This window comes from Aotus nancymaae, unplaced genomic scaffold (genome assembly GCF_030222135.1).
Source record: "Aotus nancymaae isolate 86718 unplaced genomic scaffold, 86718_ANA_hifiasm-v0.15.2.pri h1tg000053l, whole genome shotgun sequence".
Lineage (NCBI taxonomy): Eukaryota > Metazoa > Chordata > Mammalia > Primates > Aotidae > Aotus > Aotus nancymaae.
The window spans coordinates 30,187,261-30,212,990 of NW_026988467.1; the positions used below are offsets into that span (position 1 = coordinate 30,187,261).

A 25,730-nucleotide genomic window follows, 5' to 3' on the forward strand; every position below is an offset into this window, starting at 1 on the left:
CCATGATGCCTGCTAACAAGAGGATTCAGTCCAAGTAGATGGCCCCCAGCCCTGGAGCATGGCATCTAACTGGAACGAGCCCAGGGCTAGAGTGTGGTATTATGGGAGACCCAAGGGTTCCCTGCAGAGGAAAAGGCCTCCTACCGACACAGGTGGGCAGAGGCCGGTCCCAGGTCCTGCGCTCTCCACTTAGACACAGCAGCTCCTCACTACCCCGCAGGCTGTATCCAGGGTCACAGCTGAAGGACACGGAGCTTCCTGCAAAATGACCTTCATCATGAACCTTGTAGCCAAACTTGGGGGTTCCTGGGTCCTCACATTTGATGAGTTCAAAACCTGGTGAGGAGAGAAGAGGCAGAGTAAGACCTATCGCAGCAGAAACCGCACTTCCTCCCTTCCCTTCAAGTCCATGTCCTCAAGGAAGCTGTCTTAGCCATGGCCCCGGGTTCTGATGGATTCACCAGTCAGGATTTCCTCATTTCTATGCTCAGTTGAGGGGATATTAAGTGGCATTCATTTCTCTGTTGCTATATGTAAATGATTTCAGCTTTTAATAGTTTTCAGGCCTAAGGTCTGCATTTTCTATTTCTTTTGTTTGACCTCATAGCATTTTTGCTAGCAGGAGTGTTCTTTTCATTTTGCTCACTGAGACATTCTGATAAGATGGGGTAATATGGAGAAGTTACCTTAAATGTATGTTTGAAAGCTTAGTTATGACCTACTTAAACATACGCTGTTGAAACAGGCTGGAAAAGGAAACAGACTTATGTAGAGCTCCCACTCTGTGGTGCTATACATGTGTTCTCTCTCATTTGTTAGTCACAGGAGTCTTAGACGTGGCATAATTATCTGCATTTTACAACTGAGAGCATTGATTTGGTAAGGTTAAATAAACTGTTCCAAACTTACACAATTTTCACTTGATAGAAATAGAATTCAAAGGTGTCTCTAATCCTCTTCCACTGAATCTCCTGCTGTAACAGGCAAGGATCCTCTGCCAGGCAGCCTCGAGCCCAGGCAAGGGGAAGCTTGAGTATATTCTGTGAATTATTTTCCCCAATAGCTATCTTTATTGAGATACAGTTCACATACCATACATTCTCCCATCTAACATGTACAATCCAATGTCTTTTAGTAGATTCACAGAGTTGTGCAGCTATTGCCATAATCAGCTCTAGAACATTTTTATCACCTCAAAAAGAAATTCCATACACATTTTCCCCCAACTCCCTCAGCCCTAGGCAACTGCCATTTACTTTCTGGGTCTATGGATTTGCCTGTTCTGGACAGCTCATATGAAGGGACTCAAAAAATATGTGGCCTTTGCGACTGGATTCTTTCACTTACTGCAGTCTTTTCAAGGGTCATCCACATTGAGGCATGTATCAGCACTTCACTCTTTCTTTTTCTTGAGATGGAGTCTTGCTCTGTCACCCAGGCTAGAGTGCAGTTGCACGATCTCAGCTCACTGCAACCTCCACCTCCCAGGCTCAAGTGAGTCTCTTGCCTCAGCCTCCTGAGTAGGTGGGATTACAGGCACCTGTCACTGTACCTAGCCAATTTTTATATTTTTAGTAGAGACGGTGTTTCATGAGTTCGATGGTCTCGAACTCCTGACCTCATGATCCACCTGCCTCAGCCTCCCAAAGTGCTGGGATTACAAGTGTGAGTCACTACGCCTGGTCACTTCATTCCTTTTTATGGCCAAATGCTATTCCATTGTATGAACATATCACATTTTGTTTACTCATGAATCTACTGATGGATACACATTGGATTTTAAAACAATCTTAAGAGTACATTCTTTGTATCGCATAGTTAAGCAGAAGCTCAAATAAATGACTAAAATGGGAAAGCCTGATTTCATTGTCCACACAGATGCAAGAAAGACTTACTGGAAAACTGCAGTTCAAAGCCCTTGCTGGTGTTTTCAGCATCAGTGATGAAATCAAGCCACAGACTGCTGGATGTGCTGTTCAAAGTCACCCCCATCATCTCAGAATGGCTGAATACTCCCAGCAAACGGGCGGAGTTGTTGTTGCCATCATAAACCTGGACGCAGAAGAGACCCCCGACCCAATGTTGTCAGCATGGCCTTATGTTGAACAACACCTTATTCCACAACCCACATTCCTGGAATTTAGCACGGTAACAACTATTAGAGGCACAGTGGTAACAACTATTAGAGGCACAACTATCAGATGCAAGGAAGATGGCAGAGGGAAGCTACCAACTGAGCAAGTTATCTTGTTTTCCCTTCATGTCAGTTCTATGCTCAGCCCACCTTTAGTGTGAATCTAGTCCTTGGGAACTGGTTGCTGTTCTAACCTTTCCAGTGGATATGTGCTCTTGTTCCCCCAACCACCATATAGCACCAGCTTACTCTTTAGCGGCCTGGGGAGGTCAAGTTTGGGTTGCCTGCTCCTCAAAACATCTGTTTCTTCAGAGAGACAGGCTGAAAGCATTCATCTCTACATTGCTAAACCTTCAAATACAGCCATCCTCTCAACTGATCCCACCCCCTGTGGCAGTAGACTGTCTTGACCACTCTGCTGGAGGTCATCCCTGGGATCCAGAGGGGATATAGTTAAAATGACCATGGTGATTTTTTCTTCCCCAAGCTCAGCCTCTGCCCCTTTCCTCCTAAAATGAGAGCTCCAGCTAGGACCTGCTGGGCTTGCCAAGGGTGGAATCGTGCAGGCATCTGGCTTCCCTTGCTCCCATCTGTCCCCTGAACTTCTGAGCACCAGCAAAGACAACAATCATCAGAATAATGAACTGGCTCCCCAGGTTTTGAGGTTGCTGCTCCTTTCCAGATAATTGTACAAATAACAACAGAAGTTGTGATGGAGTGAAAGACCCCCTGGTGCTTTCGTAAATATCAAAGATGGGATCTATGAGTGGGTGATGAATATTTGTGTATGGCACACAATGTGGTGCCAGCTGCCAGCAAATTGAAACAATATTTCCATTGTACTATTTATGAAGCAAAGCTTTCTAAAAGAAGCCATCCTTCAAGCTAACAGTGTTGTATATTACAGAGATGTGTTTAGGCTCCTGGGAGCCTGAAGTCTGTTTCCAGATCCTTGTGTAATTGCTGTATATCACTGATAGACTGAGTGAATTCCAGGGTTCCAACAGACCTCAAGATAATACAAGTTCAAAGAGTTTAGCCTAATTTGTTGTAAAAATATTTTTACCCACTGAAACATATATGGAAATTAATGGATCAAGGCATTTATCATCAATAGAATAAGAATCATCAATTGCAATAAGAAATAATAATCACCAGGTGCAGTAAGAAAGACAATCAGACACCATGTGTTTCTTTAACAAAAGATATACCACCACCCACAGAGTTATCTTGCCAAAAATATCAGCCCTAATCAGATCAAGCCACTGGATCCAATTTGCAACTTACAGGCAATAAATACTGAGGACAGAGGAACATATAAAATGCTACCCTGTGAGGGCATTCAGCAAAATCCAGAGTGGAAAATTCCACTGAACAAATGCTTTGATTTTCTCAATAAATAAGTTACAAAGAGGAAAAGAAAAGAGATAGAGGGAGAAACCTATAGATTAAAAAACACATGAGACAATGAATCCAATGTGTGGACCTTATTGAATCCTGATTCAAATAAACTACAAATTTTAAAAATATTATGACATCTATGAGATAACTGGAAATTTAAACATTCACTAGATATATGAGTTATTAAGAAATTATAGTTTATTAATAAAAGTATGATTGGAACAGGATACTTTCCTTAATTTCCAAGCATAATTCATCCTAATTCATTAAGAACAAAAATATTATTTGCATCATTACAATAAAATATTAATTGCAGAAGAACTTATAAAACAGAAATGTGCAAATAACTTTCAGGACTTACAACACGTTGGTGATATCTTTCTAGGCTTTGTTCTATGCCTTTATTTCCTTGTATAAATTTAAAAATACTTTTTATAACAATAAGATCAAATTATAGATACTGTAGGGGCAACCTGCTCTTTCACTTAATATAATGTGTATATTTTTAAAGTCATTAAATATTTTTTCCATAACGGCATTTAAATGGCTGCAGGAATTTCTATAATAAAAGGTAACCCAATCTGCAATATAATTATTTACATATCAGTGTCCACAATATGTGCTCTGGCACATAAGGCTCACTTAGAAATGTATGATAAATAAACCAATATTTTCCTCTAGAATTCATGTCCTTAAATCTGTCTGGAATTTATTTTGGGATATGATATACAATTCTACCTTAACTCCCTGATAGATTAGCCATCTAGCTAAATTCTGTAAATATTCCACACACTACCAATTTTAAACCCATCTTTGTCACATATATAATTAACATATAATTATATAAATTTGGTTTTGTTTGTCAACTTTCTATTCTATTGCATTTGTCTATTTATCTATTCCTATGCATGACCCACACTGTTTTAGTTACCATAGCTTTACCATATATTTAGATAATTAGTAGGAAAAGTCCTAACTTGTCTTCTTTTAACTTAAAAAAAATTCTCCCAGATGTATTCTACTAAACTCAAGAAGAATTTTCCTGAATTAAAAATAATAAAACAAAAACCCCCAAAACAAAACAAAACAAAACTTGTATAATTCTGAGCTACATTAAATGCATGGATGGATTTGAGAAAAATGCATCTGTGTGATACTGAGTCTTCCAATCAATATACATGGTGTCTGGCTCAATTTAATCAAGTTGTCTTTCAAGTCTCTCACTAACATTCTGTACTTATTCCTGGGTATTTTTATATTTTGTATTGCTATTGGGAATTGGGCCTTTGTATACATTTATTTCCTAACAGGATATTGCCTGATGGTCCAATTCATCATTATGTGCAGGTGATGGAAATGTCTCCCTAAGAAATCCAAGGGAATCTATGCACATCCATTACATCCAATAAAGCAGGTCAGCAAGATGGCTGGTTTCAAAATGAATATGCTAAGCAGAAAGCTTTCATATACACATATACACAATTACAAACAATGTAAACATAATTTCTACAAATATTCCTGCATGTCTGCTTGCACACGTGTGCTTGAGTTTCTCTCGGGCATACATCTAGCATGGAAGAGCTGGTTGCAGGGATGGCACATCTTCAATTTGGTTAGATATTACTAGATTGCTCTATGAAAAGGAATGCCAATTTGCTCTCTCATTAGCAACGTCTGACAGCTTTCACTGCTTTATATCCTTGCTGATACTTGGTATTTTAGGGTATTATGATGTTTTCTAATTTGATGGATGTAAAGTGGTATCTCATTTTAATATGTAAATCCATGATCACCATTGAAGTAGGACATCTTTTTATATGTTTATCAACAGTTCTTACTTCCTTTTCTGTGAATTGCCTGCCTGTTCATACCCTCTGTTCATCCATGAGCATGAAATCTCCCTGCATTTATTTCAGTTACATCAATATCAGAATAAAGTTTTATTATTCTCTCAGTTAAGATTATGCACATTTTGGAGGGCTTATTTCTAGGTGTCTTATAGTTTTTGTTTCTATTATAAATGAGACTTTCCCTCCTGATTACAAGTTTTATTTGGTTATAGAAACACCAGAGCTTTATGAATTTTCTTATTGATTCTGCGTTTATTAGCTGATTGTTTTGTAGTTTTGAAACTAAGACACAGTTTTCTATATTCCTTTCTAATTTTTATAGTTCCTTTTCTTCTTCTTCTGGTTTAAATGTAATGGCTTGGCTCTTCAGTACAATGCTGAATTCTATTGATGATAGTAGAACTATTGATCTTGTTATTGCCTTTACTGGAAATCTTTAGGAAGTTTTGTCATTAACTATAATGTTTGCTGTAGGCATTTGGTAGAAATGTTTTTTATCAAGTTAAGAAAGTTCTATTTGTAGTTTTATGAGATATTTTTTAAAATCATGAGTGGATATTGAATTTAATCACATGATGTTTTGGGGTGTAGGATAATGTCTTTTTCTTTGCTAATGTGTTTATAGGATATTAGGTTGAACGATGAAATTGCCAATATTTTAACAGTTTTGACCTACAAAAATAGCAATTTCATATGGTTTGTCTAACAAATAACATTATGAGTGTTTCTAATTTTGACACATCCTCACATTCCTGAAATCAAACCTACTTGGTCATCTTTGTTTTAATACACAGTCAAAATCAATCTGATTTATACTCAGAATTTTTAGATCTATGATCATAAGTGAGACTGCCCTAATAGTTTCTGATGTCTGTTCTTTAAAAAATTTTTATTTTAAATTATAAATTGATAAATTATAGCTGCATACATTTATGGGATAGAAGGTAATGTTATGATTTATAAAGACAATGGGGAATTAGTAAATCAAGCTAACATAATCATCACCTCAAATATTTACCTTTTTTGTGGCGAGAACATTTGAAATTTACTCTTTTAGTGATTTTGAAATGTATGATAGATTAGTATTTGCCATATTCACTGTAATGTCATTATATCTCAAAGAAAAAAAAACCTTAATTCTTCTGTCTAATTGATGCTTTGTATACTTTGACCATTATCTCCCCATTCCCTCAATCCTCTGGTGACCATAATTTTACTCTTTGATCTCAAAGTTTCTACTTGCCTCATTAAAAAAAAAAATGAGTAGAGAGATGGATCTTTATTTTTCTCTCTTCTGAACCATTTATTGCAAATATTAATTGCTTCTTGAAGTTTTGGTAAAGCTTACCTTTAAAATAGTTAAGGCCTGGGGCTTTTGAGAGAGAATATGGGGGAATTACAATTTTTTAATGTTATTGTTTTTTTTCAGATTTTTTTCATATTAGTACTTTTTATTTATAAAAATTTCTGTTTCATTTGAGCTTTCAGATTTCTTGGCTTACAGTTGTTCCTGAACATTTTCCTTTTTTTTTTTTTAAAAGGGTCTCACTGTTGCTCAGGCTGGAGTGCAGTGGCACGATAACTAAATATTTTTTTATTTCCATAATCTCTCCTATATCTTTGATTATGTCCCTTTTCAATTCCTAATATTATGTACTTGTGTCTTCTTTATTCTTTGATCAGTTCTGCCAGTTTTGTCTATTTTATTAGTTATTTTTCAAAGAACCCAGTTGGTTGTGTTGACAATTGCTATTGTTTTTTAGTTCTCTTTCTCTAGTCATTTCTGTCTTTACCTTTAAAAGTATTTTTCTCCTACTTTCTTCTGACTTATTCTGCTACACTATTCAAGCTACCCAAATCCTTATTTATTTTTAACTTAGGTGATATGTCACAGACTTACAGAGGTATATTAAAATCTTCCATGATGACTATAACTTTATTAAATTTTTTTACATTTCCAGGAGTTTTTAATTTATTCATGCTATGTTATTTGGCACATGAAGTTTTACTGTGGATTGATTATCCATTTTATTAATATAAAATAATCCTCTTTTTCATTTCCTTACAAGATGTGGGAGAAGTTCTCAAATTTATCTTTTAATAAACTGATTTCATTTTTCTGTGGTTCACCATCTTCCGTTCATTGCCCTCATTCCATTTTTTAATTGGGTGATCATGTTTTTCATCTCTGTTCAATCTCTCCTTATCTCAGATTGCTCTGTTTTCATTATTGCCTATTTTTTGTGTCATAAATATAATATTCTCTCAAATTCTCTTAAGAATACAAATTAGGAGCTTTTAAAATATGTTTCTGTTCTTTGTTGCTTACAGAGGGGCAATTAGCTCTGATTCCTTAGACATGTCTCCTTCTTCTTATCTGCTGAATATTTACACATATCTGGTTAATTTTCTTGTTGGCACACCATTACAGAGGGAAAACGGAAACACTCAGCAGTCTCTAAGGGAGCAGACGAACTAAACTCAAAGGGGCCGTAGCAGGACCATTTCCTACCCTGGTGCTAAAGAATGTGTGTCTGTGTGTGCATGTGTGTGTTTGCGTGTGTGCACTACCTGGGCTTCTGCATCCTCTGTTAGTCCTCCCTGAACTCTGACCTGGGTTTTATGCCCCATGTCTGTCCTCCTTTCTTACCCTGACCACCTCAGAAAGACTCTCTCTGCCTATTTACTAAGCTGCCCACCTGACCCTGAAGCCAGAACCTTGACAGTACAGTTGAGTGTCCCCACCTGTTGATTATGTCTTAGGTGCTATTCCAATCTAGACCTCCTTAGTGAGGAAGCATGGGCACTGGCAATACTCCATATGACCTCCAGCAACCTAGGAGCCATTTCTGTTGGCTCTATCAGGTCACTTACATAGAACCATTGCTTATACCCCCTTTAAAACCTGAAAATTGTAACCTATGCCTCAAAGCTGGCTTTTTGTGCTAATGGCCTTCATCCAAGAAGGTCTCTGAATTGCCTAGCTCACATCACTCCATCTGCACCTCTACAGAGAGAAGGTCCCTCTGGCACTGCTGTACTGATTGCAGCTTCTGAGGTTCAAATGAATGGAGAGAAGTGAGGGTAAGGGTGACGCCTGAAGACATGGTTCTCTGAAGGGTATAAAACCCCTGTTTTGTGTTCTCTTGTTGGGAGACACACATTGTTTTTATGTGGGGTTGGAAAGCAGAGCTTAAGAAGCCAATGGGATTGTTCTATCCCATTTCATGCATCTCATCCAGTCATCTCATAAGTACATCTTCTTGTGTTCAAATAGAATTAGGTAAGAGTGAGAAATGCATTTGAATTACACACACACACACACACACATCCCTAGAGGACATATACCCCAGGGGGTTGGCCAAGAACATCCATCATCTGTACATAAAAAGGATAGCACATTCATTACATCTGGAGACAATCTGAAAGTATGGAAATTTAGTGGTTTCTCTTTGGATTTTCCAGAGTAGTGGGCTCTGGTTCAACTTTTTCTAATGTAAGGACTTCTCTGGCTACAAGGAATAAAACTATATTAGAAAAAGTTAAAAAAAATTCCTTGGCCTAGGATGAAAATGGACATGCTTTGTATGAGGCTTTCCTTATCATTCATTTTATTAAGGCAGCTCTTTAATAAATTCTCCAAAATCAACTCTTTGATTACACAGACACACACCACACATTACTGGAGATACTCAATCACACATTCTTTGTATTTATGCAAAGAAATACAAGACATGTATGCTCAGTGTCTTAGCAAATCCCTCTCTATGACCCTCTCTGTAATCCAAGTCCTGTCATTTCTTTCTCTTACATATGTCTTGAATACACTTTCATTAATCCCACTGCCACACCAGGCCATCATAGTGGTACACTGAAACTGCTGTAATAGCCTGTTAGTCTACTAAAACACACTGAAAACATGCACGAGTGCACATACACACAATACACTGACACAGGTGTGCACAGACACAGATCCCCAAACCAAACAAATACATGGACACCGATTCCCACACATGTGGAAACATATTTATAAAAGCATTTATATCCATAAATATATAGCTACACAAATGAACACACACATGCATATATATACACGTTCTTTGAACTCTTCATTATCCATGTTGATGGTCAGAGTTCCAAATGGAAAATTGGATCAATTGGCTGCTCCAACCCAAAGTATTATTATTATTATTTCTTAAGACAGGGTCTGACTCTGTGACCAGTCTGGAGTGCAGTGGCATGATCACAGCTCACTGTAACCTTAACCTCCCCTGGCTCCTCCCATCTCAGCCTCCCCAGTAGGTAGGCATGAAACACCACACCCAGCTGATTTTTGTATTTTTTGTAGAGACAGGGTTTTGCCATGTTTCCCAAGTTGAATTATTATCTTTTATTATGTAGTCAACTCATACTCAATTACACATGCATTTGATAGCAGGCAGCTTCTAAACAAAATCTAAAACCATATTCTTAGATACCCACATACCCCTCTCTTTTGGTCCTCTCTTTCTCCCAGATGAGTGAGGAGAGTATTTTAGGACTTAGGAAGGAAGGAGAAAGTTTGGATCATTCACACAGAGACAAAGGAGTATTGATCAGACTTTTGCATACTGTAACACACATACTCTGAAATTGATCAATTTTACCTTGAGGATATCTCCTTCAGAGAGTTCGAATGCCCTGGCTTTCAGCTGAATCCCCTTCCCTGGCTGGGTCTGGATGGAGTAGATGCATTCGTGATTGTTATTGTAGTTCACAGGAAAGTTCGGGGACAGCAAAGTACCCTGAGTGCCTGTGACTGAATTCCCACACTCAGCTGGAAAGAGAATCACAATAACCACAGATTAACCCCCTCGGCTGCATCCAGAAGGCAACTCACAGCTCTGGAGAACCTGACGAAGATGACAAGTCGTTTGCCTGTCTACCTGCCAAGATGCCTATGTGTCTGTCCAGTTGTTGGACTGTCTACAGAAATGCCTAACAAATGTAAAAAAAAAGTACCTTCCTACCTATGGTGCTTCCTGGTTTGTTCTGCCTCTCGTTCTGTTTATCTGTCTATAGAAACAGAAACTAACCCACCAGGCACCCTTTACAATTTCACAGTGCTATTAAGCAGCCCTTCCACATACCTGTTCATATAGTAGCATAGCAACAGAAATGACCAAGGAGGAGGTCAGAGGAAGAGGGAGGCCGTTAAGCGAGGAGAGATGAAGCCTTTCAGTACCACAGAACAGAAACTAAGAAGGGGCAAGATCACATCATAATCGCTAACCCTTAGGTGCAAAACAGCACGACTGACAGTTTACAAGAACCATTTCAGTCATTAGCCACAACAGCCAGCCCCATCAGGTAGGCACAATGATCATCTCTGGTTTAAAGATAAGGAACCAGGTACTCAGCAACTTAGACCAAGTCTCTCTGTCGATTTGTGAAGAGGAGGGGGCTGAGAACTCAACCTCCTGGGTCCTGGGGAAAGTTTTTAGCATAGTCCCATTGCAGCTTGTTTCATTCAACAGCTAAAGAAATCACACTCTCCTCTGGAAATCCGTTTCTCCTCCTCCAGAATTAGTTATTCTTTTCCCATTGTTCTCATACCTTTATTTATAGCAGTCATCCCATTCTACTTGACTTATTTGTTAACAATTCTATGTCCTCTGCTGCACTGTGGGTCCTGTGGGGCTTGGTCGTGTTACTGTCTCCTTAACACCCACTCAGTGCGTGGGTAGGGCAGGCTCATGGCAGGGCATGTACGGAGGAATGGGATCTTTAATCATTGGGAGGCCCTTCCCTGTTTCTCCCTGTTCCTCCATGTATCTGAGTATCTCTCATATTGCACCTTGATTCTTGCTGCCTGTCTGTGTCCCCCACCTACACTGTCAGTAACTTGAAGGCTAGGGTCATGCTGGATGAACCTATGAATTTCCAAGCCTTAGCCTGGATTGTCTGTAAAATAAATATTTACTGAAAAGAAATGAATGAATGAATGGATAAGGAATACACTGACCTCTGAAGATGTACAGTCCTAAAAATAATAATTAGGCTCCGGAAGGATGTAAATACAAGTCCAGATGGCAGGCCCATTATCCATGTGGACATATGGGGAATTTGGAGCATGCCTTGAATCTTTCAGGCGGCTGATAGCAAGTCTGCTTTCTCTAAACCATCCCTCAGCATCCTTTAGTCTAGGCACAGTCTGTGGCTGGAAAAGCCCTGGGGTTGACCAAGGGGCCATTGCTTGGATCTTATAGTTAACCCCTAATTACCCTGAGCCAGAAGTGTACTAGGCTGAGGCAGCACAAATGGAGCACATGGAAACCTTCAGAGCTGAACTGCTCATGGGCTTAGTTATATGTCTGTGTGTTCTCTTGTCCCCAAGGCTGCTCCTTAGTCCTTTGAAGATGGGGGCCATATGTCTCACCACTAAGTCCCTACTTTTCTCAATGGACCCTCCCCCCTAGGTCCTGCTCAATTCAGGACCAGCTTCAGTTTCCTAAGACTTTACATAAGGCCTCATCTATTTCTCTTGGAGGATAAATCTAACTTTACAATACTTTTTAGTTTATTTTTTGTGAGACAGTCTCGCTCTGTCACCCACACATGAGTGCAGCGGTGCAATCTTGGCTCACTGCAACCTCCACCTCCCTGGTTCAAGCGATTCTCCTGCCCCAGCCTCCTGAGTAGCTGGGACTACAGGCACATGCCACCATGCCTGGCTAATTTTTTGTATACTTTACAGTACTTTTAAACTTAGTCTGTTTGCAAAACTTCCAAGTATCATGATGAATGTGCTGAGATGGTTCATAAAACTCAGGGGACAGTGGTGGACAGGTTCCTTGGGGGCAGAGGCTGTTGGTAATTTACATAGATGTTTCCATCACGTGTACATTTCTTTGGTGATCTCAGATGAGACTGGGGATTTGTGGTGGGGGGCAGGGTTGCTGAGAGCATGCATATGTAAACATTTATTACTCAGTCACATTACATGGGCAGCCTTCTGAAGCATCTCTCCATTTTCTCTGAGCTCACTATCACTCCCCTATATCTAGGCAGAGGCCTGTGGTGCAATGGGATGATCATGGACTTTGGAGTTAGACACATTGTGTCAACTCTCTGAACTTCTGAACTTCAGTCTCTTCATCTGGACAATAATAGCATTCTCATAAGACTGTAGAATAAATGGGTGAGATTTTATATATAAGATAGGTAAACATAGGGGAATGGTTAGCACGTAGTAGGCTCTCCACCAATGTCCCAGGTGAATCTATGTGGCTTGCCTGCTTCCATTTGGAGCCCTAACTGCCTGCATTCTGGGACTGGCAGAAAGCTTAAGAAGCTAATGGGAAGCACGCGTTAGCTGCCTGAGGCTCACAGCACCCTCACGGTTCCTGATGCCTCTTGCCCTCTGCCTAATTCTCGACAGCTGGCTTCCCTTAAACATAGGCTTTGGTGTGTTTTGGACCTCCTTCCTGGCCCTGTTGCCTGCATAAGAGCCATATGCCCCATCTCTGTCCCAGCACGAGCCTTTCCTCTTTCCCATACGCCTGACACCTTTACAAGGAGGACTGATAGCTTTAGATATGGCCAGTCCTTGGCCAATCGCCAGGTCCTGACTCCCCGTTAGGCCTTTGTCCTCAGCACCAGGAAGGGGCAGGAGGGGTAGAGGGATGGGGCGCTTGCTTCCGGGAGAGTTTCCAAAGTAACAGGGGAGGTGAACAGATGCACTGAGAAGCCAAACACAGGCATAAATGGAAACAAATAAATGTTCCAGAGAAACAAGCAGTCACATCCACAGGAAAGTGCTGTGGCTGATTCTGGCATCTGTGACTTTTGTCACCCCCATCAGAAGGGGTCTTGTTAAGGGCAGAGGCTGTATCTCATCCATCAGCCTGGGGCTTCCGAGGCAGAGGGTTAGGTCTTCTCCATCACACCGGGATTTCCAAGGACAGGGTCTTGTCTCCTGCTGCAGACTGGGGTCCCCTGGGGTCAGGGCTGCCTCTTCTACAACAAATTCAGGGGTCCCTGAGGTCAGTGGCTATGTCACTTCCCTCCCCACCACCCACATCACACCATGAATTAAAGCCCAGGGCTGTTCATCTCCTTCTCGGCTGGGAATGTTTCTGGTAGCACTACGTGGACTAAATCATCCAATTTGCACGGCGACTAGGAGCAGCCCCCAGTGGGCATTCCCGAGATACCTCCAGCCTGATCCTCGGCAGCAGGGCTGGTGGTAATTAGAGGTGATTATAATTGCCGTGCGTTATTAATAACATGTGAAACAGAAGACAAATGTAATAATAATGAAAATATTGTGAGGTGTCATGAACAAACAGTAATTGGAATAATAAGTTAAAGAATGAGTTTATGCAATGAGATCAATGAGGCAAGAGCTTACGGGCTGTGTGCATCTGTGGTCCTAGTTAATCCCATTCAAGAAGAATTTCCCCCAGAACCATTTAGCTGAGGATGTTTTCTCAGAGACTAAAGGAGCTGCTAGCAGCCAGATGAGCTGAACCTTCCTAGGGGGGTTCCATGTGTTACTGAGTGTGTGGCCAGGTCAGGGTGGGTGGATGCCTTTGGGGATGGTTATAAGAAGAGGAATACACTCTGTGGTTATTTAATTGGGCAGAAATGGAATTCTGCAGCTCTTTGTTTTAATGTTTAACCTTTCTGAGATCGTAAAAGGTTATTGGTAAAATAATGACAATTGGTTATTGATAAATACAGATAAAAAGGTTATTGGCAAAACGATAATTATATGCCACCTCTTAGTTTATGTAAATGATGCCATCTAATGTAGAGTAAAGCCTGTGAGTTGGAGGCTGTTATCCCTGTTTTATAGATGAGGAAGCTGAGGGTGAGAGAGTTTGCTGGCCTGCCTGAGATCTAAGTGCTGGTAAGTGGCAAAGCAGTGACCCCACCTTGGCCTGCATGATTGCACAGCCTGGGCCTGGCCCATCTTGCCAGCCTGTCTAAGTTGTCCTTGGCACAGCCTGAGGGCTCCATGGACTTGTCTCAGGCACAGCTGACCTCACTGGCTTTTGAGATACTGGTCCCTGTTTCAGTCAGTACAGTGCTGCTTTGATCTGTTTTATATATTTTTATGGGGTTTTATATAATATTTCACTTTACATGAGTTCCATGGCTAACAGTGAGCATGAAAAATACTCCATGAATGCAGCTAGTATTTTATCCAGCCCTACATGATAAGGATTGAGCAAGCAGGCACCCAAGAGCCTCATACGTTAGGGAGAGACAGCAATCACTCTGCCCCCAGGGACAATACCTGTGTCCCCCTACTCTCTGGGCACAGCACTCCGAACAGCCTTCTTTAAAGCTCTTGCAAGGAGGCAGGTAGGGCCTGGTTCCAACCTCCAACAGCTGCTTCTAACCTCCACATCTCCTGTTCTCCCTACCGCTTGCTTCAGCCTGGCCTCTGAGCTGCTCCTCAAACGCTGAGCATCCTCATGGTTTAGGTCCTGGTCCTCTGTTCCCTCTTCTCCCAGATATCTATCTCTGCCCAAATGTCAACTCATCAGAGAGGCCTATTCTGATCGCTATAAAAGAGCAACCCTAGCTACTGCACTTTCTAAGCTGACTTAATTTTTCTCTGTATGCCTCAACACTGCCTGACACATCACACATCTATGTATTCACAGCTTGTGTTCCCCCCGCACTAGAATGTGGAACAGGAGTGGAGAATTTCTCTGTTTTGTTCACTTTTGTATCTTCAGAACCTAGCAGATGCCTGACATGTAGTGGGTACACTAAAAATGACCCTGTCCCTGTTCCTTCTGTCCTCCCCTGCTGAATGGATGAAGTCTTCCTAAGGCTTCTCTGACAGTCAGCACCACCACTGGATTAGTAAAAGCACCCATCTACTCCACCAGATGGGGACTCCCCCTGCGCAAATGTCACAAATCCCTCCTACAGGCCCATCTAGTGCCCATCCAGATTTCTCGGCAAGAGGCATCCTTAAACCATGGGTCTGTGTGCTAAGGGTGGGAGGTGAAAGTACTGAAGTCAACTTCATGTGAGTGTCCACTGTGGACCTACTTTGTAAAGGTCACTTTAGTTTATACAGAACTGCCCAATGAAGCAGGGATTGTCATCCCTATTTTACAGATAAGGAGGTTGGAGCAGAAGGAGGTTAGGTTACATGCCCCGGGTCCCACTGCAGGTTAAGTGTGGGCTCAATCAGCCTCTTGGTCCGTGTGTTGTCCACCACCTCACATCAATAGACTATAATCTGGCCCACCCCATTAGTGAAGCAAAATGAAAGCACGTGACCACCTACCAACACACCTTGGCAGAGGCGAGCTCCACAGGCGCCGTCTGCCCCCCAGGCACGTGATACGGGCAGTGCCCTCCAGACGGTACCCGGGGAAGCAGGAGAAGGTCAAGGTGTCACCCACACCAAACTGCAAGCCCTTCCGAATGCTGTAAGCCGGGACCTCGGGCTCCTCACAGGGCTCCAAGTCATACTCTGGAAAGGCAGCAGGAGACATCTTGCTCAGAGACATCGCAGGGAGACACAGAGCAATAATACGGGAACACACAGGCAAAACACCAGAGGGATAGGGCCAGGAACAACGAAAGACAGAGCAGAGAGCTTGAGTGCACTGGCCCACCAAAGGTGATGAGACAAGAAGTGAGAGCTGGAGGGGAGCTGAGGCAGAGAGAAACATGGGGAGGCCAGGGCAGGCAGTCCACACCCGCTCCTATGAGCAGTGGGAAAGGGCACAGCGTTTCCCAGACAGGTTTCCCGGGAGGACTTCTGAGGAGCCTCAGGACTCAGCTCCTCCCTGCACTGTCCCTTTACCTCCATTTTAACCTGTGCCTTGGGGCTCACAGGCTCTCCTGCTTCCTTCTCTCTGGGCACCGAACTAGATAAATTCAACCAGCGGGTTCTAGAAGGTCAGAATACATGACCCAGCCTCAGGCAACTCCCACTGGGGAAGACGTATCAACTGCCTGATTAGAAGCCATGTCTCGGCTATGTTGGCACTTGAGGCAGTCGGCAAGCATGACTGGTGGCATTTATGGGCAAAGCCCTGCCTGGGGCCTCTAGTAACAGCATGGAAATGACTAGTCCCTGATCTGCAAGGGCATCTCCCTTCGGGATGCAGTCCTCCAGGGCTCTGCGTGAGGAGAAGGAGGGTCTCTCTCATAAGGGTTGAGTCTCACTGGCTGGATATGTCCCATTGGCCAGGTGAATCCAGGGATGTGACAGATGGGTGACTTCTACATTGGAGGGCAGGTGGGGGACTAAGCTGGGCCATGCCCTAGTTTCTAGAAGCTGGATACCTCTTGACCATCCCAGGAGGAATCCATCTGCTATCATGGCCATGGCTGAGAAAGGTGGAGGGAGGTACTCTGGGGTGCTCTGGGACAAGAATGGTGGGAGACTCAGTATGAGAGGAGCCAAGGGTCCTCTTTCCTCCCTGAATGCCAAATAAAAGAGCTTTCTTTTCCGAATCCCTAAACACAGAGATAAGTATCTATTACTACTAAATTAGCATTGATGAAAAAGATCCCAAATGAGACTAAACCACTCCAATATGTTAATTTCAAACCTTTTTTTTTTTTTTTTTTTTCATATTGCTGGGTTGGGAATATGGAAGTGGAATCAGAAGAAAAATCTGGAATAACTAGGGTAGGAAGGGACTTTTGTGAAGTCCTCTAGTTCAACCACCTAGGTGGGCCATGTTCAGAGCAAATCCTAAACACCTTCATAGAAGGAGACTCCTCAGTGATCATGCTACCTCCTTCCAAGACCATTATAGGGAAGTTCTTACTTGGGTCTGATCCAAGCATCTTTTGCTGAAGCACTGAGGTCATTTTCCCAGAGACTGAAAGAGTGGATTAATATCCATCTGCTGGGAAAACCAGAGACTGACAGCAGAGGGAGACAGCGAACAGCAACATGATCTCTTCCTCTAAGGGACCCTCACACTCTTTACCTGAGAAGGTGATGTTGAATCCTTCGTATGACATGGAGAAATCGGAAATGAAGCGGACCTGGGCAGTGAAGTTGCCATAGAGCCCAGCGCTGATGGGAGCTGGCAGCCGAGAGCCAGTCAGCTGCCTCAGGGGCTGGGTAAAGCTGCCATTCTCAGTGATGAGGAGGTAGTCGTGGCCACTCTCCAGGTGGAAGGTGTGGAAAGTAAAGAACACACCTGCCAAGAGACCAGAGGGTCAGGTTGATAATGGCGAGATGGCTGGAGTTCCTCAGCTGCAAGACAGGATCCACACAAACATTTCCAGTTTGCAAATGTCTATCTGTGTGTATGACTACAAGCATGCATTGATAAACCATACAGGTGAATCTGAACGAATGAACCGGAACACACAAGTGCCCAAAGATCCAGTCAGGGAGAAGAATGCCTTTTTACAGTTGTCAAAATTTAAAAGAGAGATTTATGGCTAGGCGTATGAGAATGCTTTATAGACACTCATTAATTCATTCAACAAGCATTTGTGCATTTGTTGAGTCTTACTACGGGCTAGGATCCAGGGTTAGGTGCAAGGGGATATACCAGACATTAAACGACTAGCTGCAATACAGAGTGCTGAGTGCTGGAATGAATGTGGCTCAGCATGCCAAGGGGAGGAGAACAGAAAGCAGTTGGCAGCAGGAAGAGGAGGGTGGAGGATGGCTTCATCAACGAGTAAACATTTGACATGGATTTTAAAAGGATGCACAGGAATTATCCAGGTAAGGGGAGAAAGAGTATACCAGGAAGGAGACCCATATGTGTAAAGGGACTGTCAATTCCAGGTTTGTTGAGCAGTGGCTGGGTGTGGCTACTCCTGAAATTGATGCTGGATAGGTAGCCTGGGGCCAGACCCAATGTTTTTCTGGAGGCAATGAGAAGCCATCCTATCCAGAGTGGACCAGATCTCAGTTTTAGCAAGATGTTGGTGGCTGTAAGGAGGATGAAATAGAGGGAGAGGAGGCAGGGAGATCGTTTATATTGGTGGCTGCTCTGCACTGGGAGAGGATGGGGCTTGGCAGAAGGAGCAAGAGCAGGAGATGACCATGAGCCCTTGGGGGTTGGGGTAGGGTGGCCAAGACAGCAGGCACTTAATGCAAAAGAGAAATGACAAGACATCTGGTGGCAGTCCACCTGAAGGATAGTGATGTCTTCTCTTACCTGGGGAAGGGCACAGGAGGGAGGGGTGGGTTTAGAAGAGTAATGGACTTAGCTTCTTCTGCATGCAAGCAGTGAGAGCTAGCGGGCCACTGGAAGGACAGATTTGGAAGTTCAGAATAAAGATGGGACTACAGAGGTAGATCTAGGAGTCACCAGCAAAGCATTGCTATCTGAAGCCACAAGCATGGAGAAGAGAGCTAGGAGAGAAGAGGACAGAGTGAGAACTGGAGAAGGAGTGAATGGAAGCATGGGCAGAAGTGACAGGGAATAGGAGACAGGGCAAAGGAGGAGCTATGGGGGAGATGGTCAAAGAGCAATCAGAGAGCTGGAAAGATGAAGGAGGGAGCTCCACTAAGGGGGAAGGTTAAGAGCATAAAATAAAATTAAAGCAATGATATTCATTAGCATTTCAAGCACTAAATATTTAGTGTCACTGTCCTAACTGCTTTTACTTGCACCTACTCCCTTGGAAGGGAGATAGGAAAACTCATTTAATCCTGCCAGGAACCCTGTGGTGTGGGCACGTTATTATCATCTCCAGTTTACACCCAATGAAATGGAGGCACAAACAGATGAAGTCATCTGTCCAACATCACCCAGCTAGCATGTGGTAGAGCTGGAATAATCTGAACTGAGGCAACCTGACTGCAGAGGTCATGCTCTCAGCTACTTCAGGGTGTGGCCTCTTAGGCTACAGAAAGAGAGCAGGTAGTAAGAGTAGCCAGGTGGGGTAAGGGATCAGATAGTGAGGGAAGTTATAGAGCAGCATGGTCTTAACACCCAAAGCAATTTTGGAACTTGTCCAGATGGCAGTTGTGTTTGGTGGGCATGTGTGTGAGTGTGTGGCCATGCACAAGTGAGTGTCCTATGGGACTATGTTTTGTGGGTGGTGCTAGGACAGGAACTAGGACCCACCTGTTACTCCAAGTGTGATCCACTTTCTACTCAAAGTATGGTCCATGAACCAGCAGTGTGGTTAGCACCAAGGAACTTACTAGAATTGCAGAATCTTTGGCTTCCACTGTAGACCTACTGAATCAGAATCTGCATGCTCTTTAGATCCCCAAATGATTTATAGGCATTTAAAATTTCAGAAATACTTATCTAGATCATTACTGATACATGTTTTATAAGTGACGGTTGGAGCCAAGACCCTAATGCTAAAGCATTTTAAAAGTTTTTATATCCTTGCCTCCCTGTTGATAGGAACTAGATCCTGGAGGATTTGGGCTTCTATAGATGGAGGTGGAGGAGACAAAACACCACAGAAGAGATGGGACAAGAGACGCAGCTTGTAAATACCCTGTTCCCAGGCAACTGAGATGCATCAAGTCCTAAGCACCTACCAAGTGCTGGGCCTTGTGCTAAGCACTGAGAAAGATCTCCCAGTTTAGTGGAGAAGACAGACACATTACTACTCATGAGAATATAGAGTGGGGCATAGAGGAAGAGTAAGAAACTGTGCCTCAGTGTTGGGAAGGCTTCATGCGGGTCCAGATCCATGATGTGAAAGGCTTGTGGGTGTATGTGCCCACATGCATGCTATACTCTTGACACACAAACATGTCTCAAATGAGAAAACTGTTGTCAGTCTATGCAGCTTAGGAAATACATGTCCTATCCCTCCTACCTAGGACATGGAGTTGGGTGGAGAGTGGATGAGACTCAGTCACAGGTGGAAACAAGTTGATTAAACATCACATTTTGCACTCTATCATTTTAGCATGAAAATAGAGCCCTTCCTAAGGAGTAAACATTTGGCTGGGATTCTAAGGATGAGCAAACATCTGACATGAAACCTCTGGGTTTCCCAGCTGTGCTGATGGCTTGGGGCTTTTCGGGCCATTGCGCAAAAGTGAAGACAATGTCACAGAAACAGAGAGGCACCACGTTGGAGCTGGAATCCAGATTCGACGTGACAGATACACACACAAATACTTCACTTGACTGAATCATGCAGAAACGTACCAATGACATCAACACCACATAGGAGCGGAAAGAACAGGGCAATGGAAAAGGCTTGGGCTTCGGAGTAAGACACACCTGGATCAAAAGCCCATTTACCTGCTCAAGGGTCTTGGCTAAGGTTGCTTAACACCCCGAGTTCCAGGTTCTTCAACTGTAATATGTAGGCGATAATATCTCTTTTACAGGTGACATTTACTCCCAAAGTGAGGCAAAACTGGGATAGCATATGCAAAGCATGCAGCACAGTGGCTGGCACACAGTAGGTATGCAGCAGGTGTTCTCTTTGTTCAACTCATCTAACTCCCAGACAGCCTCATGGGTTAAATGGTGTCAGCTCTGGGGTCTCAGCAAGGGCACATTCTCAGGACTCCTGAATTGGCTGTTCTCTTGGACTGGGCAGGTGGCAAGTTGAACTATTTTGAATTTCACAGAGTTTTGAGTTTCCTGAGCCACACTGCTTTCTCTTAGGGAGCAATCTAGATAGCAGCTTAATAGGTATGTTAACCCAAGATACTTTTATAAACAGAGAACAGAGAATGCTCTCTGGAGAAGGGCCTGGGTTCACTTCAATTCGATTCATATCACCAAATGCTTCTTGAGTTCCTTATGTGCCAGGCAGAGAGCCAGAAGCCGGGGAAACTGCAGGAAACAAGACAGACCTATCTCTCACAGAGCTCCTAGTCTGTCAGGGAGACTGATGATGAAAATGCACGTTCTCAACAGTGGAGTCAAGTCTGAAATCAGGGAGGTACAGAATGCATGCTATGGGAGCCCAGGGGAGAAGAGCCCAACCTAGATGCAGAGCTGGGGAGAGGGGGTCAGGGAAGGCTCATTAGAGGAAGGGGGGTTCAGAAGAATGAAGGGCTGGCCAGGCAAGGATGATGGTAGAGACTCCCATTCCCCTTGCTTGGGGAGAGGAAGTATTCCAGAGAAAAGAAAATTGTACAGATGTGCAAAGCTCTAGAGGAGAAAGAAAGCCTGGCAAGTTCTAGAAATGGAAAGAAGTTCTGTGTAGCTAGAACTTAGTTTAGAGGGCTGAGAATGAGGCTGAGAAAGGTAAGAAAGACTTTGGGGTTATGGAGGCCGAGGTAGGCGGATCACGAGGTCAAGAGATCGAGACCATCCTGGCCAACATGGTGAAACCCCGTCTCTAATAAAAAATACAAAAAAATTAGCCAGGTGTGGTGGCACGCACCTATGGTCCCAGCTACTCGGGAGGCTGAGGCAGAAGAATCGCTTGAACCCAGGAGGCGGAGGTTGCAGTGAGCCGAGATTGCGCCACTGCACTCCAGCCTGGAGACAGAGCAAGACTTTGTCTCAAAAAAAAAAAAAAAAAAAAAAAAAAAAGAAAGACTATGGGTTATGCTAGCCATTTTATCATTTGGGGGATCTAGGCTAAGAATTAGGTGATACCTTTAAATGGTTCTAAGGAAGAAGTGATCTGGTCATTCATCTGTGATTTCTTGTTGAGTCTCTGCTGAGCACCTTTTAACCTGGCTACTTCTACTTCCTGTTCATCTTTGAAGACTAGCTGAAGTCTCAACTCCAGGACACCTTCCTAAGCCCAGGGCTGGGCTCGGGATGTTTCCACACCTCTGTCTGCTCTACCACACATTGGTCATGCTATACTGAGATCTTGGTTTAGGCTGTCTACTGTCACTAAATCATAAACTTCCTGAAGGCAGGCAATGGCAGAGTGGCTTGTTCAGCTGTTTTCCTAGCAATTTCAGTAGTGTGAGTATCAAATAAGCATTTGTTAAATAGTTGATGAGCTTGATTGACTTCCAGGCAAAGACACACATAGAAACTCATAAAAAAAGCATACACCTTTATAATCACAGATGCCCAGACATAGAGAAAACCATAATGACAGGGGTTGTTTCTCTAGGGATTGTGAGGGGCTACCTTTCTTTCCAGTGGTCTCCTCTGACCAGGCTTGTGGAAACAGCACTGCAGGATGAACAAGGACACTGTCCCATCCCTCCCCTCCTTAGGAACAATATTGTGGGAAGAAGGGGACAACCCCGGGCCTCATCCTGACTGCCTGGATTGTCCTACCTTGACCCAGTAAGCTCCAGGCCATCCCATCCTAACTCTGGCTGGGGCAGGCCTAGTGAAGGCCAAGTGACACACTTAAGTACATGTGGTGGGACTATAAATGACTTCTCTTTCAAATTTTCTTTTCTATACAAATAGTATATTTGAGATGTAATGTGTTTATTGCTCAAAATTAGAAAAAAGCCAAAAGATGAAAATAAGAGACAACATCTTGGGGTATATTTTTTCAGGCTGTTTTTTATGCAAACAAGGATGTCTTTTAAACTAAATATATTCTTTTGGCAAACTTCTTTTTTTACTTACCAAAGTATTGCAACCACCCCTGTAGGTCTTTAAACATTCTTTCACATTATTCCTTTTAGTAGCTGCCTAGTATTTTATTCTATGGCCATACCCTATATTCATTTAACATTTCCTTATTGATGGACATTTGAATAGTTCCTAATATTCCATTATAATACATAATGTCTTAGGGGAAATCTTTGCAGCTAAATCTTGATGTAGAGTTTTACTTATTTTCTTCAGATAAATTCCAGTAAGTGGAATTGCTGGGTGCAAAGGCAGGTACAATTGTCCCTCTGTATCTGCAGGGGATTAGTTCCAGGACCACCCTTGGATACCAAAATCTACAGATTCATAAGTTCCTTACAATATATTTTCGAGGCTTTTGATTCACATCACCAAGTCATCCTCTGGAAAGTTTGAACCATTTTACACAATGTCAGCAGTGAATAGTATTCAAGTGTCCACATTCTTCCCAAGGCTGTTATAATTTTCCTTGATGATTAAAAAGGGAAATGTTATTTCCCTTCTAAAATTTCACTTGTTTCATTATTAATGAGGTCAATGCGTTTCCATTACTATTTCCTCTGTTACGAAGTGTTAGTTTAGAGCTTTGCTCATTTCGCAGGCTGGTTTGGGTAGCCATATGTATACCTATGTAACAATCCTGCAAGATCTGTACATGTACCCCAGAACTTAAGGTAATCTTAAAAAATTATATATATATATAAATTTTAAGAGCTCTTTGTGTATCTGGTTGCTAATCCTTAATCTATTATATGTTGCAAATTTTTTTTCTATTTAGTATTTGACTTTCAATTTTTACGGAGCTTTTTTTTTTAAAACCTAAATCCTTTTAAAGTTTTTTTTTTTAAATTGAATCTAGCAGTCTTCGCCTTTATGGATTGTACCTTTGTTGTTATTCTTTAAAGTGCGTGCCTACCTGTTGTTACTCTTTAAAGTATGTGCCCACCTGAGAGTTACATTCCCCTAGTGCTGGATTTTATGTGATTAAATGCTTGAGGTATAGATTTGTTTTTTTTTCTTTTGCTGCAAATGGTTCAGCCCACTGTTTTAACACCATTTATTATATAATCCATCCTTTCTTCAATGGATCTGAAATGACACTTTACTCATATACTAAAGTCTGTCTCTTTCTCACACGTACACAGGCATGTGCATACACACACACACACACACACACACACACAGAGGGATCTATTTCTGTACAATTATTCCCCACCTCTTATTTGTATGTCCACTCTTGCACTCATACCACATTGTTAACATTACCCATAATGACATTTTAATATCCAGAAGGATTAATTTTCCTTTAAAATTTGTTTCTTGCCTCTTCTGCATGTTAATTCTTTTAGATCAGAGGTTCTTAATTAAAAGCATGCATCAAAATTACTGGCAAAGTGTTCTGAAAACATGGATGCCTGGTTTCCACCGCCAGCATAGAAAATCAAAACCTCTAGCCTTGGGCCTAAGCATTAGTGTACTTGCCAAACTGCAAGAACCATGACTCTGGATGAACTTGGGAATAAGCTTCTGAGGCTAGAAGGCAAATCTGCCTGGTTACTGCCCAAGCCCAGCCCCAGTGTCAGTCACATGGGTGGTATTGAATACATATTTGTTGAGAAAAGAATATTAATATGTTAATTAATGTTTATTTGTAACCAGTATCCTTACTTTGAACTTGGACACCCAAAGGTCACTCATGTTAGGGGAGCTGAGGCAGCAGTGCAGGCTGGTGACCCATATGAAAGATGATATCTGGGGAGGAGCTGAGTTATGGAAGAAGGGGATCGCTGTGTTCAGCATCTGAAGGGTGAATGTGAGGAAGAGGGAGCAGGTGTATCTGATGTTCCTCCAGGATGCAATACAAGGAAAATATTTTCAGAGACACCTAATAGACTATTAGGAGAATACAGCATCTGTCCAAAAAGGATAGTAGGTACCCATTTGTTGAATGGGTTGGTGGCCTCCCCACAGCAGGGATGTTTAGGCAAAGGATGAGCTGGTGTGCTGCCATCTCATGGGGAATGATTCAGAGAAGATTCCTGTATCGAGTGAGACTGGATAGTCGGTAACCTTTAAGATCTCTTCCAGCAGGGAGATTTTAGAATCTCAACAATACTTATTGAACAAATTCTACCATCAACAAGTTTTCTTGTTGGTGAGAAAAGTTCAGACTAAGCCCAGAGGTTAATATCTAGGGAGATCCCCATTGAGGTCAACCTGACCTGAGGAGTTGGGTCCCTGACCATGTCACATCCCAATGCCTGCTATGGGCTGAAACACTCACCCTTGCCATGAGATGTTTCAATAATCCAGGTGCAGTTCAAGTTGTTGGGGTAGAAGTCAGGGAACCCTGGCGACAAGATGGTCCCACTGGAGCCTTGAATGAAGCCACCACAGAGAGCTATAGAAGGAGTGAAGAGGAAGGTGAAAGACCAGAGGGCCTCAGGGAGCACCCCTGTCATCCTCCTGGGTTCCCATCCCCCATCTCTCAAAACCTCAACCCTAACTGATGGGGTAGAGGAGTCAGTGGCCTTTTGAGCTCCTGTGCTTCTGTGGCAGGAGAGGATTCTGCTACTTTAGTGCCCCCTCATGGTGGGCCTCACCTTCACAACTGGGCAGGGCCCGGCTCCACTGGAAGTTGGGCTCACACTCCAGAGGCTCCCCGTCACTTAATGTGTAGCCCGAGTCACAGCTGAAGGTCACCAGAGCACCCACGTAGAAGTCATTCCCATGACGCTGTCCATTTACAGGGATTCCTGGATCCAGACAGTGGTCTGACTGCAGTGTTATAGCTGAAATAGAGAGGCCGCAGCTGGGACAGACAGCTCACTGTCACCATAGAGGGACCCCAATTGA

The 25,730-nt window shown here is 42.8% G+C and overlaps 1 protein-coding gene across 1 annotated transcript in view; it reads right to left on the reverse strand.

Annotated features, from left to right (window-relative positions):
* CSMD2 (CUB and Sushi multiple domains 2) overlaps window positions 1-25,730 on the reverse strand; it is a 616,469-nt gene that overhangs the window by 175,690 nt on the left and 415,049 nt on the right. Inside the window, exons 18-24 of the mRNA XM_064363669.1 lie at window positions 25,478-25,666; window positions 25,159-25,275; window positions 17,346-17,561; window positions 15,680-15,868; window positions 10,032-10,201; window positions 1,896-2,052; window positions 145-336 (exon numbers count right to left, since the gene is read on the reverse strand). Coding sequence (XP_064219739.1) covers window positions 145-336; window positions 1,896-2,052; window positions 10,032-10,201; window positions 15,680-15,868; window positions 17,346-17,561; window positions 25,159-25,275; window positions 25,478-25,666 — 1,230 coding nt within the window. The remainder of the gene's footprint in view (window positions 1-144; window positions 337-1,895; window positions 2,053-10,031; window positions 10,202-15,679; window positions 15,869-17,345; window positions 17,562-25,158; window positions 25,276-25,477; window positions 25,667-25,730) is intronic.